This window comes from Otolemur garnettii, unplaced genomic scaffold (genome assembly GCF_000181295.1).
Source record: "Otolemur garnettii isolate 467f Iridium unplaced genomic scaffold, OtoGar3 scaffold00042, whole genome shotgun sequence".
Classification (NCBI taxonomy): Eukaryota; Metazoa; Chordata; class Mammalia; order Primates; family Galagidae; genus Otolemur; species Otolemur garnettii.
This window is the reverse complement of record NW_003852437.1, coordinates 4,530,668-4,549,059: the sequence shown is the minus strand read 5'-3', so window position 1 is coordinate 4,549,059 and position 18,392 is coordinate 4,530,668. Positions and strand designations below refer to the sequence as shown.

Sequence of the window (18,392 nt, the reverse complement as noted above, 5' to 3'; positions counted from 1 at the left end):
AAAAAAAAAAAAAAAATACATTTGTAGTACTCTGATGGAAGGAGCAGAGGTATTTAAAGATGCATCAGGGACTATCCCTAACCATAATCATAATAATGTGCTGTTTGGCTGCTGCATTCTAAGTCGAGGACCAGACACACAGGGATCTACACTGTCTCCCTGAAGTCATTTGTGTGTATTTAGGGTTTCAACTAATTTGTAATCTTTTCTTCTCATTACTCTGTCTAATCAGTATATTTAGGACAGCCTAAAATAGCATGTGTGTTTACAAGAGATTTTCCTGTCACTTGAACACCTAGAATTTGAGGAACTGTAAACAGTGGTTAGCATCTCTTTAAGACTGTGTATTTATATTCATCGTTAGTAAAAAAAGTGTTTACCTTATGCATAGTACTGGGAATGCCTGTGTCTAGGTGAAATTGCACATCTTTAGCTATTGAAATACAGCAGTCTTAAATCTATTTTGATATTAAAATACACTTATTTTGTTCTGAATCAAATGGGTAATGTTAGTGTTCTTCATGATGATGTATTTCTGATAATAAAGGATGGCCAAGAATTTAACAACAGTTTGTTGTGGGAGGGTTTTGTACATTTCCTGAATGTTATTTTTAGTTAGAATCTCTAAGGCAGTTCTGAAAACTCAAAGAAGAGAATTACCAGGGCAGTGTGTGAGCTGGAATGCGTTGCTGGACACATGTCGTACCTAGGATATTGGAGAAAGTAAGGTTGGGCTAGTAAATGTAAAACGTCACCAGTGATTAGAGCAGAATGGTTATCAGATTGATCTTTTGAGCATTTTACTATAACTTTTTTCATTATGACAGATTATTTGGATACACTAAAGTTACCATAGTTAATGCAGGGAGGAAGGTAGATTAAAAACAGCTTTAACCTTTAGCGAGATAGTCCTTAAATATAATTTATCTGTGTTTTTCAAAAATTCTGGGTATAAGAGTTAAGACTTTGTTTTTGTTGTAAACAATACCAGAAAAATTGATCACGTAGGAATGTCTGACCTGCTTTATTTAGCAACTCCAATTCTTTTTTTTTTTGCTTTTACTTTGTAAATATTTTAAGACAGCCTACAGAAATAGTTAGATTAGATGGAAGAGGCAATTAAAAATGAATTATATGCCAAGGTGAACTTCCATTTGTCATAGCTAAGGCAACCACAGTGTTCCAATTCGTTTGTGGTTACAAGTGGTTATCCTTATTCTAGTTTTCTTTTTGCATTTGGGGGTAACATAAGTAATTATATTAATATTTAGACATAATTTAGCTATATTGTTGTCTATAAGGCAGGGAGAATAGAACAAAACTGGCTTACAGGATCTCTCTGAATCATAGCTGGGATTTCTGTATATTGAAAGCGTTTTCTCTTTCAAACAATGATATTTATGGTTTTTGACTATTCTAAATGGACATCTTTCTAGAATATATAAATCTTCCTATGCCTTAAACAATGTATGTGAACCTGTATTTAACTTTTAGGGGGAATTTTTGGCATTATTGTTGCAGAGATAGAATTAAGGAAATCTAAGAAATGTGACATTATAGTTCGTGTAAAGAGTGTTTGTCAAGCATGTTTATGTCATTGCTTCCCTAAAGGGGTCTTTTTAGACTCCCCTCCCTTACGAAATTTTAATACCACAGTGTACAGTGTGTCCGTTTCTGTAATGTATGGTGGAGCTTTATACATAAAAAGAGTAAACTTTTCCAATGCCATTCTTTCCACAAATAACCACTTAGCACCTTAGTTGAGAATACATGGTCTAAACTAATATTCTCAGGCTCAGAGAAGTTCAAGAACATGTTCAAAGTCACAGAGCAGAGCCAAAATAATATTTTTCTATGCTTAATGATAACAATGTTCTTTGTGCTCTGAGTTCTAAAGAATTGGTTGTCAGTTTATTCAGGCTGCTATGTTTTGTGAGATTTTGTGCTTTATTTTTAGTGGGTAAGTTTCATTGGGTTTCTTTTCATTGTCAGGCACTGTGGTGGCCTCTTCTTGTGTATTATTTCATTTAATATTAACATCACTGTCGGAGACAGGCAGCAGTTTCATCCGCATTGCATGGATGAATAAACTGAAGTACAGAGGAGTTAAGGAATTACTCACGATCACAGCTCAGAATGGTGGAGTTGGGATCGGAATTCTAGCCTTTTTGACTGCCCCATGAGGCTCTTCCCCTTGTTAAAAACATTTTTTCTTCTTTGAATCAGAATGTCAGCGATTGCTAATGAGTGCTTTGTGTACTTGCCTCTTGGATCGGTGGTTCTGCTTACTGGTTCTTATCTGCGTTGAGTTTAGAAACCAGGTCAGATGAAAGGTATGGTGGCCTCTTCTATGAATAATGTAGCAGCTTCCAGCACAGGTCCGTCAAACCTACTGCAATGGCTGCAAGAGGCCTTTTAGCGGGGCTCTCGCCTTATCTCTCTGCCTATTCTGTATATACGTCATTGTCAGCCACATTCTGGAGGGGTGAAGGGTGGTTGTGCTTGCACACTGGATACTATTAGTGCAGCATAACCTGTGAGGTTAATATCAGCTTTCAAAGGAAATGGGTATGAATTGCAGTTGGCCAAAGAATTTGGCTGTTCACAGTTACGGGTCCACAATTCCTTATCTATAATGCCAAAATCCACAAAAAGCTTTGAATTGACATGAGGCTATTTGTCATTGTCTTTATTTATCTTGCTTAGTGGTAAATAGCCTTGGTCCTAGCTGCAGAAATATTAATGTGTTTGATTGATTCCTCAGACCTTGCTCAGGGGTAATAGGTAATATATTTACATGCATAATATTAGTTTTCCAATGTACAAAAATTCTTAATTCTGAAACACAGCTGATTCTCAGTAGTTTAGATTCTGTGAACAGCGGGCCTGTCTTTAACTACTGTATAGGTCTGGACCACTATTTTTTGACCTATGGCCTTTCTTTCCTTTCTGTCTTTTTTTTTTTTTTTTTGACGGAGCCTCAAGCTATCACCCTGGGTAGAGTGCCATGGCATCACGCTCACAGCAACCTCCAACTCCTGGGCTCAAGCGAGTCTCCTGCCTCAGCCTCCCAAGTAGCTGGGACTACAGGCACCCACCACAACACCTGGCCATTTTTTGGTTGCAGCCATCATTGTTGTTTGGCGGGCCCGGGCTGGGGATTCGAACCCGCCACCTTAGGTGTATGTGGCTGGCGCCTTAGCCGCTTGAGCCATAGGCGCCGAGCCCCTTTCTGTCTTTTAATGCCAGTTAATCATGTTCTTAGTGCTAATTGTGACAGGGATGGCTGAAATGTGCTTGTAGTAGCTTTTGGAATGTGGATGGTTGATTTGGGTCTGACGTGTTTTTTTAGCTCTGCGTATAGACTCTCCAAGGCTAAGACAACTTTTTATATTTGTGTGTATATATACTACGTACACACACACACAGGTATCTATGCTGAAATATTAGAAGGGAAATGAGACGATAGTATAATGGTGTGCTCTAAGGAATTTCTTCTAAATCTCTGATTCTATGTATTTGTCTCCTTGTCCTTATTTCCATGAAGTCATATTTTGCGTTGCCTGTTTTAAGGTGTTTCTGGGATTGCACACACAGAGCAGAAAGCACACAGAGAGTGGTGTTTGGTAACCGTTGGCTAAAATTCCACTTTATGTACTTAGTGTGAACCTGGAAAAAGTTATTTCAACTCACTGGGTTTCTATTTTGGTTCTTAAATCGGAGGATCTTGAACATAGTGAGGCCAAAATTAATTACATATGTAAAAATTCTTAGTACGTGGTGTATGCTGGACACAAGGGTGCCCAGATGGCCATCCTCTGCTTTGTCATATTATGTCTTTCCGATAAGTCCCAGCCCTTAATTCTGCTTCACGTTAACTTACTATGGTTAACTTAGCAGAAGGTTGATTCATTATGAGTTGTTTTTCTATAGTCATCTTAAAGGGTCTCTACTTAAATTAATGATAAAAATACTTGGTTTTCTGCTTTCCTGAATGTAGGAGAGATATCCTAAATCTTTATTGCCAGGTGAAACTTCTTAAAAAATGCAATTTTCTTTGTTAGTGAAATCATCACAGTTGCTGGCTTTATGTTGCCTTTAAGTGTTTTCTGATGAAGTTAAAGTCTAACTGTCTTTGGAAGAAAGGCCACAGAATTTTAAAAAGACATAAGTATTTCATGCAAGAGCCACAAACACACATTTATCCAGTGAGGGAACTTTCTTGTCTTCTTTTGAAATGATGTTGTATTTCTCGTTAATTTGTTAATAATGGCTAGCTGGACATGTGGAATGGAGAGACATAGGTTTCCGTTCCAATATTTCAATATTGTGTATCTCACATAAAATACTATGTTAAATATTGTGTATACTAAAGATTGAATTTGTGAAGACCTTGACTATTCTGAAAACAGGTTATGTTCTAAAAATTTAAAGGTACTTTGGATCATTTCCCCAATTTTGTTGTGTATTGTGAAGCTTCTCCTCTTTATATTTCTACTCTTTTGGTAGTGATTATTTATTATCCCTTAAGATTAATAAAAATGAAGGTTTTTTTTTTTTCAGTATCTATCTATTGTTCAATTTGGTCAATTCCTTTTAGTAGTCATCAATAGAAAACACTCCTATTGAGATTCTATCAGCGAGGCTCAATCTTTGAGCTCTTCAATGATGCTATAGTGTCAGCCCCAACTCTACGGGCTTCGGTGAAAAGCACAGGTAGCCTCACCCTTCCAGCCTGTCCACTAGTATGAGGTCCAGAGATTAGGGTCAGTCCACTTGATTTATCCTCTCAGAAAGTTACTTCTTCCCTTGAAAGTCACCTTTACTTTTCAGACTGTTTCTTTATTTTTCTTGCTGGCTTTTCATTTTGAGTTTTCCCTTCCAAGCTGGGAATAAAACTGGCCAAGAAGAAAATTGCAAAAATTATATTCTTCTGTAGTTTCCTTCTCAGTTATGTTGCTTTAATATTTCAAGTGCCATTTTATTGTCTTAAAAAAGTGTTACCAACAATGCCTTTATGGTGTATGCCCGAGAATGCTAATTCATTTTGTAAATATCAAGCGTAAGCGTGCAGATATTTTCTGAGTACATTTTGTTCTATTATCAGACAAACTAAAGGCTCGTGCCCATCGTCCTTGTTTTTGCTTTCATTTGTTCCTTTTCCCTGGATTAGCAAATTAATTAAATGAGTATTTATTTACTTTCTCATTTGGCAAGGTCTGTGATTAAGCCTGAAGACTGAATCACAAATACATCCTATGTCTGCCCTCAGGAAACTTACGCTTTACAGGGGTATTTATGTAAGAACAGGAGATTGTTTTGGAAGGGAGAGAAATTGAAGAGGTACTCTGTAAGAGAGAGATTTCACTAGCTGGGGTAAATTTAGAAAGCATAGCTTAGAAGGCGACTTTTGAGTTGATTTTAGAGGTTGAGAAGGAACAAACCATCTGAAGAGAATTCCAGAGTGAAGGGTAAGTATGTGGCAGGAGGCATGAAGTCATAGAATGTGGTTGAAATATAATTAATAAGAGAGTAAGGGCTTGGTAGGAGAAGGAAGAGGCCAGATTGTGCTGAACTTTGTAAGACATGGGAAGGAGTTTGGACATCATAAATACGACAGAAAGCTACGGAGTTACTAAGTAAGGCAGTGACACCGTCTGACTTCTATATGCTGGATTAAACTTTGATGGCTCCGGATTTTTAGGTAGAGAGTAAGTTGTAGAGGTTAAAAAAAATAATAATACAGAGAACAGAAATGAAGTAACTGTTGTGGTCTAGGTGGGAAATGGTGGTGGCCGTGGTTATCATGTGCCAGTTATAATGGAAAGAAGATGGTAGATTTGAGAAGTGCTTTAGAAGTGGAAAATCCACTTTGGTGGATTAGAGATGTCATTTCAAGGGCTAGAAATCATCAAAGATGTTATTTCTGTAAAATGATGTGTGGGGGCACCATTCACTGATTGGGAAAGGCTGTGAGAGTTTTGGGAGGACAAAACCTAAAAATTGGATTTTGACACATTTGTGTGAGATGCCTATTAGATATCTAAGTGTATGGGTTAAACCGGAACTCAAATGTTCTGGACCACAAGTATGAATCAGGGAGTTACCAGCGTTTGTGTTGGAGAGATCTCATCTCGTACTACATGAGATCACCAAGGAAGAGTAGGAGCTCTAGGGATGATGGAAGAAGAATTCGGGGGGTAGTTAGGGGCAGACTGGGGAAGATGCAGAGTACTATTGGAGTTATAGTACAATATCAGTTGTCTAATGAAGACCCAGTGTCTGATAGTGGTTCAGCAGAAAAGAAACTAGAATGTGAGATGAACCCTGCCAGGGGATAGCTCTGCGGTCTTGTATATTTACCTACTGGCATATCCGGTGCTATGGGCAGGTCTCATGGGATGGAGGTGGGGCTTGGAGTGGGTGGGAGTCCTCCTTCAAGCTTCCCAAGTGCTGTGGCTTTAATAGCTTAGGGGACATGCTCCTTGAGGCCCATGGATTGAAGTTTAAGTGTCTTGGTGATGACCCAACCTCTGTGTAATGAGGATTGGTCACCCAAAGGTCACAGATCTTTGTGAATATCTGCAGTGACTAATTCTTTACCTCTACTGCATTTTGTCCACAGCATGCCTTAATATAGTTCCAGAAAAATGTTATTTTATTTATGAAAGGACAACATTACCTTGAGAATGTATCCCCATTGAAAAACTTCAGGAGTTGTTTTGTTATGTTTTCCATCTGCCACTCAAACTACTGATGCAACTGTTTTCCACTCTGAAAGACATAAGTATATTTAAATCTCTTATCACCATAAAGGTCATCTTTTAAATACAATAAAATATAGCAACACGTATCTGTGGGTTTCCTAAGATACTCTTATCCATTGAAGTCTTCAAGAAAAGATATATCTATTGTGTTCAAATACTTGTTTGACCAATTACAAGCCCATGCTCATTTCGTTAAACAATATATTATACCCTATAGCTTGAAATACCAAATATTATTTAACACCTTCCAAATGACATTTTTAAGAGACAGTTATGTAGGGGGCCTTGTTTTGTTATGTTACATAATAACTCTATGCTCCAGCACACCATAGCTGCTTTTATTACAGAAATCTCTTTAAGAGCTAAGAGTTTACATTTTCACAAAATCCTCATTCCCTTTAATGTAAACTATTATGAATCTGTCACCGCGGATTTTCTTAAATCTTTTATGGGAGGCTATTTATATTTTCAGTCTGTACCATTTCTTGCAGCGAAGACTTTTATAGTCTTGTTACTTTTTCTGTTTAAAGTTAAAAAAAAATTATTCCTGCTAAAGTTACTCTCCTAAACTTAAAAGGTTGTATCTTTTAAGTTTTCAGCCTATGCTTATCTTTGTGATTTATAGATTTACAAAATCATTTTTAAAAAATCTTCCTTGCCTTTGTCTTCTGGCTACAAATTCTAAACTCAAAATCATTTCTTTTCTGCGACAGTGTTCCTTCTCCTCTATTCTCTCATTACATTTCTCTGGTCTTCCTCCAACGCCGTTCCCATCTTTCTTGAGATGTAGCAATCAGAACTGCCAAATGTAAAATCGACATTGAGAATCGTAGACTCAGATAAGTTCATCCCTGGTTGGGAGCTGAGAAATCTTCCAGGTTAAAGCTTCCCAGCCCTTTGTGCTGTCTGCACACCCCGCATCCTTTCTCATCAGCGACCTTGCATTTACATACAGCGATTCTTAATAAAGCTGAATTTGAAGCGAAGGATGGAGGTGAGAATGGCAGGACTTCTCTAGCAGGCTTTATAATCCCTGTGTTGGATTATAGAGTTTTAAAAGGGCCCCTGGAGATTTTGAAATGGGTCTTTTACTGATCTACTACAAGCCTCCCTCTTATTTTAAGGCTGAAAAAAATAAATTAGAGATTTGAAATGATTTACCCCAAGCTATATTGCTAGAAAATGGCATACTCATTTTTGGCAAACCCATTTTTGGTTGTTCTTAATATTTTTTTCAGCTGATGTCTTATACCCTGAAAATATGGGCAGGATTTGAGGGGAGATAAAACTTCATCAACAGCACCCACCCCAGTTCTAACGGGTAACTTCTTAATTTTAAACATTAAAGAAATATACACTTATGATTACCAAAAAAAAAACCCTACCTAGTTTTATAACACAAAATAGTTATTCTCTCTTTCCTCACAGCAATCTTCCCTCAGAAGTGACCAGTTTCCTTTTCAGCTTCTCCTTATATTGTTTACTCATTTTTATATTCTAAATATGATGAGTATGCCATTATCTTTTAGTTCATCAATATTAGACCTTGTCTACTGATGTTCTATTTTGGTAAATATATAGGAAATAGTTTTTTTATGCCACTGTTCACTTCCCTTATTCATCATTGAATTTTCAGATAAATATTCAATGGTGTCATTATTATTCCTGTCCAAACATTAAGAGCCAAGCATTGACAGTTACTGTAATTTTGTTTCTTTTCTGTTTGTTTTACCTAAAATTAATAATTGCCTTGCTTGTGTGTGTCTACTTTTCTTTGCACTCATTGCTAACTCTTCCACATTTTCCCATGACCTGACAGTACAATTTTCCACAAAGTCAATCACATTAAGGAGGCTATCACTTCCAATATTGTTCTTTGGAGAGATTTCTCCTGAAGACACGCTTTCTAACCCTGCTGCACAGCCATCGTTCTGGGTGTTTTCTTTGCTTTTCGGAATCCCTATTTCTTGGGTCTCATGTGTTTTTATTGCTTTCACTTATGGTTTGTTTTCCCCCTTTGAACGTTTCCTCATTTCCTCTGAATGTATCCTTTGTAAGTTTTGTCAAGCTAAAACAAGAACACAGAGTAGTTGCAATGGCGATGACAGCCCTCACCTTTCCAATTTGAATTCCTTCACTCTTTTCTGTGACCTGCTTTTACCATCAGCATGAGAGCCCCTTTGCTTCTATCTGGGTTGGGTCTCTGTTTTAATACTTCTTACATCTCCCTTATGATTCTCAAACTGAGTTTTATGGCAGACATCGCCTAGGAGCTTCTTAAAAAATGGTCTGTGGGAGAAGTTTTAAAGGCATATTAGGGATAGGTTGTCATTATTCCATAAATACATATTATTAAACTGTAATAAGAACTCTAAAGAATATGGAGCCATAAAAAACTATTTCTGCCCATAGAAAGTTTATAGAATAGGCAGACAGGCAAGAAGTCTCTATGATATAGTTAAAGGAAAATTTACGAGTAAGACAAAAATTATAATCCAAGGGCTTTTCAAAGATACATAGGATAAATTGTTATGTGAAAAGGAATACTTACCTCTTATAAACTCAGAGCCAGAAAGTCTACTTTGGATGGAATGTTCTGGAAGTGGTGGCTCTTAAACATTCAAAAAGTGGTAGGATTTTGAAAAACGGATTTTGAAAAACAGGTCAGAAGTATTTTTTTATATGGTTGTAAAATTTTTATGTGGAAAGAACATTAAGAATATTCTAGAGATAAAACTCTTTGACTCAAACAGAGTATTGGACAAAACTCTGGGATAAAGTTGGAAAAGTTGGTGATTGATTATGGAGGGATATTAAATTCTAGATGTGGCAATTTGAATTCATTCTTTGAGATCATAAGTACATGCTGAGATGAGAATTTGTATATCCAGAGTGTCCCATGAATGGGGTTGTAGCACGGAATCTTGTGTGTCTGGCTTCATTCACTTAGCAGAATGCGTATGAGATACCATCCATGGTGTTCCATATCTCAGTAATTTGCTTATCTTTATTGCTACGTGAGTATACTGTTGTATGCAAGTACCAGACTTCATGTATCCATTTACCGGTTGACATTGGGGTTGTTTCCACTTCTGGACCATTATAAATAAGGGTGCTGTAAACATTTGCATACAGATTCTGTGTAGACACACCTTTTTACTTCTCCAGGGTGAATACCCAGGGATAGGATGGCTGGATTATATCACAAGTGCATGGTTAGCTTAAAACTGCCAAGTGTTTTTCAAAGCGGCTACAGCACTGTACACTCTTACCTGCAATGTAGTAGAGTTGCGGTTCCCCCACAATCTCCCGAGCACTTGGTGCAGTCATTCTCTGAGAGCAAGATGTGGTGAGGTTTGAGTGCACATTTCTATAGTGATTGATGATGCTACTAAGTGTCTTTTCATGTGCTTCTTTGCCCTGTGAAACACATCCCTTGTACGGTGATGTTTAAATATTTTACATTTTTTAAAGAATATGTTTATTAATATGTGAAAATGATACTTATTCACTATAAATTAAAAAATGCCAACAAGTACAAATAGAAATGCAAACCAATTTAAAGCCTAGTGCTTAATAAGTTAACATACCATACATTTTTCTCTTCTGCGTATATATGTAGATAGAAGGATCATGACAAATGGATGGATGAGTGAATAGATAGGAAAAATATGTAAAACATGAAGTCATATTGGATATGCTGACTTTTATTGAGATACAATTCATATACAGTAGTCTCTTATCTGTTGTTTCATTTTCTGTGGTTTCAATTACCTGTTGTATAGTACAAGATATTTTAAGAGAGAGACTGCATTCATAGATCTTTTAATGCAGTATGTTGTTACAATTGTTCTGTTGTATTATTCGTTTTTGTTGTTAACCTCTTACTTGACTGATATATAAATTAAACTTTATCATAGGTATGTGTGCACGTGGGCCGTGGACACATGGTTTTTAGTATATGGATCATGTTGTATCACCATCATGACTTCTAGTGTCAGAAAATTTATAACCCTAAAGAACATTCCACTTTGTAAGCAGTTAGTCTCTGTTGCCCTCCACCCCCTAGTTCGTGTACCTTCTTTCTTTATGGATGTGACATTTTAGGAGTTTTACATAGATGGGATTTCCTAATATGTGGTGTCTTATGTCTGTCAGTTTCACTGAGCGTATTGTTTTCAATGTTCAACCATGTTGTATCAGGTATGAGTCTTTCATTCCTTTTTATAGCTGAAGAGTACTCCATGTATGGTATACTGTATTGGTTTATCAATTCCTTGATCAATGGTGGACATTTGGGTTGTTTCTACTATTTGGTTGTTATAAATCATGGTGCATTAAACATCTGTGTACAGATTTTTGTAGGGAAGTATGTTTTCAGTTTCCCTGAGTTTAAATACCTAGGAGTGAAATTGTTGGTCTCTATTTTTTTACTGAGTTACCTATTTTCTTATGGGGCTCTGACATACGTCTAGTTTTAAATGTTGGCTTTAGAGATATGTGTATCTTTTAACTTAGGTAATTCCAGGATAGTTCTATGTTCAAATTATGATGTAGATTTAATGAAGGGCTTATAAAAGCTTGATTGCCCAATGTGTTCTAAATATTATTAAATCAAATTAAAAAATAAACTTGTATTTATCTGAACTGTCTAAAAATACATAAAGTTGACCCTCTAAATTATTTTTATTTTATCTTAAATATTCAGCTTTTACTTCCTAGAATTGATTTAGTCACTGATTTTATGAATATTTCTGGATATTGCTTTTTGGGTGCTTCGTGTAATATCAAAGTATTGACTTAGAACATGGGGGAAGAACTTAGTGTGCAATGTAGTCATAATTATGTTACGATGCGGATGTGGTTTTGTTAGTATTCTTGTGTCTCCCTCTCACTCTGCTCACAATTCACATGCCTCCTCCACTAAGGATTATTCAAGAGACACATATAAATAAATCTCCAAGTTATATTCAGTGACTTAAATAAAAGTTCCTTTGAAGCTGTCTGTTACTCTTTTATTTAGGGTATGCGCGCTGTGGAATGTCACCCTGTGTAAGTAATGGAACCTGCCTGTCGTGTTGTTCCTTTCAGTATTGCTGACAGACAGAATGCCTTGGAGGCTGAGCTGAGGACAGTGCAGGCCTCTCGCAGAGATCTGGAGAACTTCCTAAAGTGGATCCAGGAAGCTGAAACCACAGTGAACGTGCTGGCGGATGCCGCTCAGAGGGAGAATGCTCTTCAGGACAGTGTCTTGGCCAGGGAACTCAAGCAGCAGATGCAGGTAAATGCACGGAAGCCACAAACAGTGTTCGCATTTCTGTCACTGTCCTTGGATCCATCTTGGTGCAAATTTGTTACTGTTAAAAGGTGAGGTTGCCACCTTATTCTGCTATGAAATCCCCGCTCTCCTGTGAATAATTAGTTCCTAGAAATAAAATCTGTAAAATATTTTTACTTACTATTAGAGGAAAAAAACACCACCTTGTTTTATGAAAGTAATAATTGTTTATTTAGAGTTAGAGGCTCATAGCTATTCTGTTTTCTGTCATTTTAAGCCCTATTACAGTTAGCTTTATTGAATCCTAAATTATCAGGGCATTTTCCAGTAATGTGAAGTTGTTTCTTTCCCCATTTATTATACATACTTAATATAAAAGCTGCAAAAGCTATATGGCTTAGTTTATAACTAAGAATATTAGCCTCGAAGGTATTACTTTTATGTCTTTAGCTTGATAATTATGATTGTACATACAGAATGAGGTTCAAATTTTTCTTCTCCATGAAGTATGCTAATACAGAATCTTTCCTTTACAAAAATTACAAAGAAGCTCATGAAGGATGTGTGAATCTTTTTTCTGCCCCAGGTCATTCTGCTTGAGTGCTCTTGAACCTCCCATTTTATCTGCCTAGATTGGCCTGTTCTTGCCAATCATATAGGCCTTCTCCCTTAGATCTTAGTTCCAAACCTGTGCCAGTAAGATCTAAACCTTGCCATTTCGGTCTCACATCAGTTTGACCATTATTTTTTTCCGATAACAGCTGTGAACATGTGTCCCATTGTCATCTGATGCATGTCTCCACCTGTCTCAGTCGAGCACACGATTCTTAAAGGACTTGGTATTATTCCACATTGTTGTCCATGCAGGGCCCTGTGTCCTAAGTAAATACTAACTACCACTCTTGGACCTGGGCTTCACTCTTATGAAATTCAGTATTGATGACCTTTTGAATTTGTTCTTAGGAACTCTTTTTCCCTTGAAATATCAAAAAGACTCTTTCACGAAATGTCAACAAATATGTGGCTGTGGATAAAGGGTATTGAGTCTTTGAACCAACTTTTATTCTTACAGTTCTTCTCTGAGTTTGAAATTATTTTCATTAAAAAGTTATAAAATGTAAAAAAAGGGGATCTTTTGGATTGGGCTTATTAGGAACTTGTTTCCATGCGTAAAGACTCTTACGGTGTTTTGCTAATCTGTTAATCTGTTCTTCAGATTAACTTAATGAAAATTTGTGTTTATTTACATGACTTCTGATTTCCTGTTCATTTTCTAATACCTTTGTGACTTGGTAGTGAGTATGACCGGACAAGTGAAAGAGTTAAATCCAATCCTTTATCTCATTCCCTGGAGTCTCATGAGGTCACAGTCAATGTTCACTGATAAAATATTTACCCATCATCTCAATTTTAGGGGATTATAGAGGGCCGTAAATATGGATAGATGCTGGAATATACTATTTTTAATGATTTAAACAACTATAAGCCTGACCTATAAATGTTCACAGGTAATTTATGTAATGGTGTTAATTTCAACATCTATTTAGGCCATGCACTTAAGTGGTGACAGTTTACAGACCAGACGTGAAAGGAGGCTTGAAATGAACCTTGGTAATGAGCACCAGCCACACAGGCCTGTTGCAGAGTTTAATGATGTTTTCTGACGTGTTTAATCTTAGGATAGATTCTTACCATAACCAAAACTCTCCTCAATATTTAATGAATATTCAAACTGTGGAAGACATAAATGTAAATAGAAATGTTTCAAGTCTTTCTCAATAAAAATAGCTCAGCACAGGATTACTTGTCGTGTGGCAAACAGCATTGAGAAGGAAAGGTTGCTGACAAAAAACACTAAAATACATTATAATATGTATCAAAATTGCTTCTCAAAAATAATTTAATGTTACTGAAATGGAATCTTGTGGCTCAAAGAATGTAATAAAGAGGGGATTTATTAAGAGCCTTCTTAAATCTCTGTTTATCTAAAGATAAACACATGCATTTGTTTAATGTAGAGGATGTTTCTCAAAATGGAAATCTGCATGATTTTTCCCTCTCTTCCTCCTTTATTAAATGGTCTTAATTTTAAAGCATTCTCCCGTTCTATTTAAAAAAATATTCTATGGCTTTATTTTTAACGCCTTCTATATAGATGGCTGTTAGAGACTTAATACCTTTCACAGAGTATTTCTGAGACAAGAAAATTTTAATTTTCTCATGGGTTTATGTATGAATGAATCTCCTTTTGTGTGAATGAACAGGCCATTTAAAACGGAAGCTTGTTTGGAAATGGAGACGTGTTTGGTGAAGGAAATGACTGTACAAAAGCACGTCAAATCATAAAATAAATTTTCTGTGAGGAGATGGTGGCAGCAGGTGGGTACGTGTGCACTCCTAAAGATGGTGTTTCGTTAGAATGAAGAAGTTGGTTTTATATTCAGTTTAGGTTGAATCTTGGGCAAATTTTGATAAAGGACAGTTCTAAAGCATGAGGAAGATGAAGATGAATTTGGAGGAGTATGCTGTAATACACGCAATTTCTGTTAAGGATGGATGATCATTTGGATTTCTATATTTATGTTTCATTGCCCTGTGGCAAGACTGTCAGGTTTTATCCCTCAGCCGAGGCCTTTTGGTAAGAGAAAAGCTGACTCTTGGGTGACTGCAAGAGAGACAAGCTCCTTGAGAGCTGAGTAGCGCATCTCCTGAAGGGTCTTGTATGTCTTGGCTAAGTATCGAACATTTTAACCTGCTGTCAACCGGGAGAAGGCAGAAAGGATAACTAACCAAGAGGGATGCAGTGGGGTTTCTGCTTTATAGGGATCTGACTGATGACATTTTTGAGTGACAGTGGGCAGGTCTGTTAGGCCATTCTTTAGTCCTCCATTATCTGGTGATAATGACCAGACAGAAGGCACTAGCAGGGCAAGACCTAATGACTGGACAGTACAGGCACAGGACGGGGAAGAGTCCAGGAGGTGGTACTAGAGCCCACCACTGGGATCACAGGAGAAGGAAATAGCACAGCAGGGATGAGGTTGGTGGGAAGCGTGAGAAGATGGCATAGATTCCATTAGAACATGTTGGAATGAGGCATTTGTGTAACACCTGGGAGATGTCTGGTGTGTACGTGGGGGTTGCTGTGAATCTGTATTCAGACAAGAGAATTTGGCCACAGAAGCAAGAACTTTTCATTCTTTTTATTTCATTTTATGTTTTGCTCTTGAGTGAAAGACTTCTGACAAGTTTATTAATTCAAATCCATTTATTCCTAATGTTTGTGCCCATGTTCTAGAGTATTATTATTTTAATTCTATTTGAAAACTTAAGCCTTACATTTTAGCAGCACCAATTAATTGAGATGTTCCTATTCTTTTCATGGATAAAATGCTGAGACCTGCTGCTTCCTGGGGCGGTATTGCAATAGGTGGCTGGTGTTGCTCTTTTAATTTGTTTTTAGGATTATTATACTTTTATCTTTCAAGTTTGGTTTTAGCCTAATTTTTCTCTTCTTGTTCCATAGACACATTTTGATTGCAGCGTGTTTCAGATCTTTTTCCACATCTACCTCCATGCGTAGCACTGTGTTTGGGGATAAATACTTAGAGCGTCTACCAGTTCTGGAAAAGAAATGATGACTTTGTATTTTTAATAACAGCGCCATTTGTATATATAATTCATATACTATAAACTTAATTAGTATATAATTCACACTTGATGCAGTTCATCCATTTAGAGTTTACAATTCAGTTGTTTTTTAGTACATCCACAGAGTTGTGCAAACCTTGTCACAATCAAGTTAGAACATTTTCATTACCTTGAAAAGAAATGGTTTACCCTTTAGCAATCGATTCCCCATTTCTACCCCAGAAAAATCACAAATCTGTTTTTATCTATTTGCCTATTAACTTAGTGTTTTCAATCATGTTATTTGACTACAGCCTCTGGTTTGGCATGTGTATTAAAACCCTGTTAGCCTCACCAGAGGGAGGCAGTGTGGATTCTTAGCACAGACCTTCAGGGAAAAAATATGCCAGCAGGAACCCGCAAACCACTGCTTGATAAACACGACTCTGTAAGACCCAATAGAACTTTAAGTTATGTTAAAATGAAGGACAGAGAAAGGCAGATGAAGTGAAAGAGGAGAAACAAATGCTTAAACCCTGTATTTCTTTCAAAGACTCAGGGTAACAGCAGAGAGAGCGGAGGTTGGGCATTGCCCAGGTTACTAATTTGAGCCAGACACTGATAATGAGAAGCATCTGGGTTCTATTTCTGGCCGTGCTCTTTGACCCAGTCATTTAATCATTTGGGGTCATTCTGCTCATCTCCTGACAGTACTTTTCTCCCATGGCCATTTGTGAGGTATTCAGACGGCAGCAGAGAGCGTCTCACGTCCGTAGACCTACACATCAGAAGCCAAACATTCTAAATTGGGTCTTTATACTATATAATTATGGTCTCATATTTTCTATTCATAAAATTAAAACAGTTTTATGGCAACTAAAATGAGATCACGAAGATGCTGTCTACAGGGGGAATATTCAGTAGTCAATTACAGACTTTATTTTTTATTAACTTCGCCATTTAATTGGATGAGTCCTAACCTATTTCATTTCTAATGGCTTTCCTCCTAGGCAGTCTTAAGAGTCCACGGACAGCTCTGCTTTTAGGGTATGTTAGGTAGAGCACCATACCCCCTGCCAGCATTTCTGTTTTGTTTTTGTTTTGCTTTTTTGTTTCCCATGATCTTGTGCTGAGACCGGTCTGGAGGTTATTTATTAGCACTTAACGTAGGGACTGCTATCCTTGGGGTTAGGTACCCTTTTGCTCTTGCCGGGATTTATAACTGCGCCTCTTATTCACTCATTCACAGAGCACTGCCAGAGAGCTGTATTTATCAGGTGGGGAACGCACCCCTCTTTAGGAGGGTGAATGCTACTTTCTCTCTTAACATAAACCAGCTACAGGGCGTGCACTGTGTGGTGGCGGCAGCGGTGTGTTGAATCTCTGTTCCCAGGGGGACGTCTGCTTTGTATCTGCAGCTTTAATGTTTCACTTAATATCCTCTTTGGCTACTGAGCGCACTCCTCTCCAGCAGCCGGCAGCTCTTGGCGGCTCGACAACTTGCTACATTTCTGGCCCTGCCAGGACGAGCAAGTGCCGGCTTTGAGCATCTGCCGGGGGTCTTCCTGGGTGACGTTTGTGCTTTTGAAATTGAGAAGAAGTTGAAGGAATACCAGCGTGCTTTTCTCTAGAACCTAAACCCCCCGTGTCTTTCAAATGCATTCCTGGAAACGAGCATGCTCAGAGAACTGGCAAATCATTGTCCAGTGACCGGGAGGAAATGATCACGGCTCTTCATTTATAATGCAAATTCTGAGGTGTCTTCACAAGTGTGGTAAACTTAAAATGATGGCTGTGGTGAGAACGTCTCTGCAGAAAGTTGTGGTTTTGTTGCATCGTTTACAAAGGATGGCAGTTTCCTCTCCTCGGTATCAGAAGCTCTGTAAGGTAACTGAGTGATTGAGAATAAGGATCTCGGGGATCTGACAATTCTACTGTTTGTTAGGTTCTAAAAACTACTGGTTCAGGTTCTCTTGTCAAGAAAAAAAATTTCCTTTCTTAGTAACTGCTTCTAAAAGCTGTGAAAGTGAACTGCTTAATTGTATTCTGTTTAAGAATCTGAAATAGGTACTGTTTTAGCACATAGTTTATTTTGCAATTGACACAACCTTGTCTTCTGAGACCGGCTTGTGAACTGGTTGGAAAAAAATACGTCAAAACTACTTTATTCATTAAGACCTGTTACCTCTGTGGCACTTTGCAGTGTCTTGATATTGAATGGCCTGTTAATCTTACGTAAATTTCAGTAAAATTAAGAGTAGATTTCAAAGTAATCTTTCAGGAGATCATTTAAAAACTGTCCATCGTTTTCTAGCTGACTACTTTTTCAGTTAAAAAAATTAAAGCACATTTAAAAAAAACGATCAGACTTAATCTCATCACAAAACAGCCCCTTATATTCAAGAATACAGATTCTTGAATCTCCACTTATTGTAGTTACACTTGAAAAACTTAATTTCATTTGAATGGGTGGATTAAGTAGACTTTCAGGAGGCAACTTGTTTGACAGTTGCAAATTTCTACTACTACGTCATTCTGAACATAGACCATTGAATCAGCTGCTGTTTTGGTTTTTTTTAAGCTGTTATTTATTTTTTTTTAATCATAGTTTTGTTTTATTCAAACTATGTTCAGGCTGTTTCATTATTTTTGTCAAAAAATTAGATGCATTTGATGTAAAAGGAGGAAATTCTAATAGGAATGCTGAAGCACCCCAT

General features: G+C 37.2%; 1 protein-coding gene across 1 annotated transcript in view; it reads left to right on the top strand.

Annotated features, from left to right (window-relative positions):
• The window catches only part of UTRN (utrophin), a 513,062-nt gene that overhangs the window by 254,627 nt on the left and 240,043 nt on the right, over positions 1 to 18,392 (top strand). Inside the window, exon 50 of the mRNA XM_023513504.1 lies at positions 11,825 to 12,048. Coding sequence (XP_023369272.1) covers positions 11,825 to 12,048 — 224 coding nt within the window. The remainder of the gene's footprint in view (positions 1 to 11,824; positions 12,049 to 18,392) is intronic.